Source organism: Trypanosoma conorhini (assembly GCF_003719485.1).
Source record: "Trypanosoma conorhini strain 025E chromosome Unknown Tco_14.4_contig_01118, whole genome shotgun sequence".
Lineage (NCBI taxonomy): Eukaryota > Euglenozoa > Kinetoplastea > Trypanosomatida > Trypanosomatidae > Trypanosoma > Trypanosoma conorhini.
In genome coordinates this window covers 1-2426 of record NW_021705219.1, presented here as the reverse complement: position 1 = coordinate 2426, position 2426 = coordinate 1, and the positions used below count along the sequence as shown (strand labels likewise).

The 2426-nt window shown below is 60.5% G+C and overlaps 3 protein-coding genes across 3 annotated transcripts, besides 2 other annotated features; 2 read left to right on the top strand and 1 right to left on the bottom strand.

Moving 5' to 3' along the window:
• Nucleotides 1-109: 109 nt before the first annotated feature.
• Nucleotides 110-141: a microsatellite.
• Nucleotides 142-172: 31 nt separating this feature from the next.
• Nucleotides 173-206: a microsatellite.
• Nucleotides 207-484: 278 nt separating this feature from the next.
• Tco025E_09445 (uncharacterized protein) lies at nt 485-904 on the bottom strand (the record flags this gene model as incomplete). The annotated part of the gene is made up of 1 exon (XM_029376264.1): nt 485-904. One exon carries the CDS (start codon nt 902-904, stop codon nt 485-487), a length of 420 nt encoding a protein of 139 aa, XP_029223610.1.
• On the top strand, nt 903-1331 carry Tco025E_09444 (sialidase-like protein; the record flags this gene model as incomplete). The annotated part of the gene is made up of 1 exon (XM_029376263.1): nt 903-1331. The coding sequence occupies one exon, from the start codon at nt 903-905 to the stop codon at nt 1329-1331; it is 429 nt and encodes a 142-aa protein (XP_029223609.1).
• Nucleotides 1332-1509: 178 nt separating this feature from the next.
• Nucleotides 1510-2424, top strand: Tco025E_09443 (sialidase precursor; the record flags this gene model as incomplete). The annotated part of the gene is made up of 1 exon (XM_029376262.1): nt 1510-2424. A coding segment is annotated over one exon (915 nt), but the record flags the coding sequence as incomplete, so codon positions are not given.
• Between the last annotated feature and the right edge of the window lie 2 nt (nt 2425-2426).

The following is a 2426-nucleotide window of genomic DNA, read 5'->3' as shown; positions in this document are numbered from 1 at the left end:
GCGTGAGCGGGCGCCTCTCCTCGGGCCGCTGCTCCCCTTCGTCTGACATCCTCCTCTCCGCTTCTCTTTTTTTGCCCCCACACACGCCGAACAAAAAGAGAGACCAAACGCTGCTTGCTGCCGCTGCCGCTGCTGTCTGCTTTGAGGGCTCCGCAGCTGCCATCGCCAGAAGCACACACACACACACACGCACGCACGCACGCACAACCATCGCGGCCTGAGCGGATCCACCGCAAGGAGGGAAAGAGGAGAGAGAGACCAAACATGCCGCGGCAACAGTGGCGCCGCAGCCGCTAATCAGGAGGGTGTCATGGGTCCGTTTGCCGGGACGACGGAGATTCCTGGTGTTGCGTGGGAGGGCGTTGGGGACGCTGCTCAATCGGTCACTTCCCTCCGCGTCCCCAGCCTTGTTGCGCTGGGGGAAAGGCGTTTTTTTGCTGTTGCCGAGGCCCATTGGGCGAAGCATGACGGCGAGGCCGGCTGCTTAACTGGGATTGCGTCGAAGCGCCTCAGGAAACCAGCGGGGGGCGCAACGGAAATCTGGGCGGCGGACGCAAGTCGGCTTTGCACACAAGTTGTGGAGGGAAGTGAGTCGGCTGTCAACAAGGCAGCGGACGTAATGCGGCCAACAGTGCTTGTGCGTGGCAACGATGTCTACATGCTGCTGGGCGGATGTACCCCTGCACAGCCTGGGGAGGAACTTGCCGGCATGACTGGCAGGAGTCTTTTGCTGGTGAAGGGCATTGCGATCGAAGAGGGTGATGCCGCAAAGAAGAAAATCCAGTGGGGTAAAGCCCCCTGCGGTGGAGCCCAACTTCGCGGCGAGTCTCAACTCCCTGACGCGGTTGGTTGGCGGCGGAGGCTCGGGTGTTGTGCTGAGCGACGGCACGCTTGCGTCCCCCATGCAGGCCACGGGCAGAGGTGGAAAGAATGTCCTGCTGTCCATGCGCCTTATGCAGTCAGATAATCAGTGGACGCTTTCGTCCATTACGGTCGGTGAGGGCTGCAGGGACCCGTCCGTCGAGGAGTGGGGGGTCGGCGGAAACCTCCTTGCGATGGCTCGCTGTGCGGGCGGCTACTACGACGTGTACGACTCCACCGAGGCCGGTACAGCTTGGTACGAGATAGGTGAGCCGATTACCCGCGTGTGGGGCAACTCACTGAGGCGCCAGGGAGGGCACGGCGTGCAGGGCGGACTCACCACCGCAGACATCGAGGACACGGAGGTGATGCTCCTCACCACGCCGGTGTATGCAGAGGACGCAGGCGCCGCCGCAAAGGCTCAGCTGCATCTTTGGTTGACCGACATGCAACGCGTATCCCTGGCGTAACCGACCACCTCACCGTGGTGCCAGGGCCCAGTACTCTCGGTTATACCGAGGGGAGGCTAAGAGTCGGTCCTTCCTGAGTGCTACTGCGTGTTGGAAGGTCTAGTACCCTGTCCAAGGGGAACCGTTTCGCATCATTATCTCGCTCCTGTAGTGGGAGTGGGGATGCTGGTAGGCCAAAATGCACAGATGCTTCGATGGAGTTAGGGCATCGAACGGAGACCCTCCATCAGACAACGTGCCCTCCGCCGTTGGCCTGCGTCCGCACGTTTTCATCTCTGTGCAGCCGCGCAAGCGGCACAAGGGGGTTTTAGTGGGTATGGATGCACTCTCCAGCATCGAGTCCCACATCACCGCGGTGCCGGACACTGTGGTATGCGAAAGCGCATTTCCTCCTCGTTCTGTGGGCGCACGAACAACGTCGGTTGTCGTAAAACGCACACTGACCAAAAAAAATCAGCGTATTTTCGATGTTGGGCAAGTCTCCATTGGCGGTGAGAATTCCGCCTACAGCTCCGTCCTGTACAAGGATGATAAGCTGTATTGTTTACACGAGATCAACACTGACGAGGTGTACAGCCTGGTCTTTGCACGCTTAATTGGGGAACTGCGTCTCATCAAGTCCGTGGTGCGGGCCTGGAAGGAGGAGGACACCCACCTCTCCAGCATCTGCACCCCTGCTGATCCTGCCGCTTCACCGTCAAAGGGTGGTTGCGGGGCCGCTGTCCCCACCGCCGGCCTTGTTGGATTCCTGTCTCACCTTGCCACTGAAAGCGTCTGGGAGGACGTGTACCTCTGCGTAAACGCAAACGTAACAAATGCGGAGAGGGTTCCCAACGGGTTGAGGTTCAAGGGAGTCGGTGGAGGGGCGCTTTGGCCGGTGAGCCGGCAGGGGCAGAACCGACGGTACCAGTTTGCAAACTACCGGTTCACGCTGGTGGCGACGGTAACAATTGACGAGCTTCCCGAGGATGCGAGTCCTGTGCTGGGCGCGAGCCTGGGCGGTTCCGGCGACACCGAACTCCTGGGGCTGTCGTACGACAATAATCTTCAGTGGCGGCCAATATACAAGGACGCGCCGGTGTCGCCGACAGGATC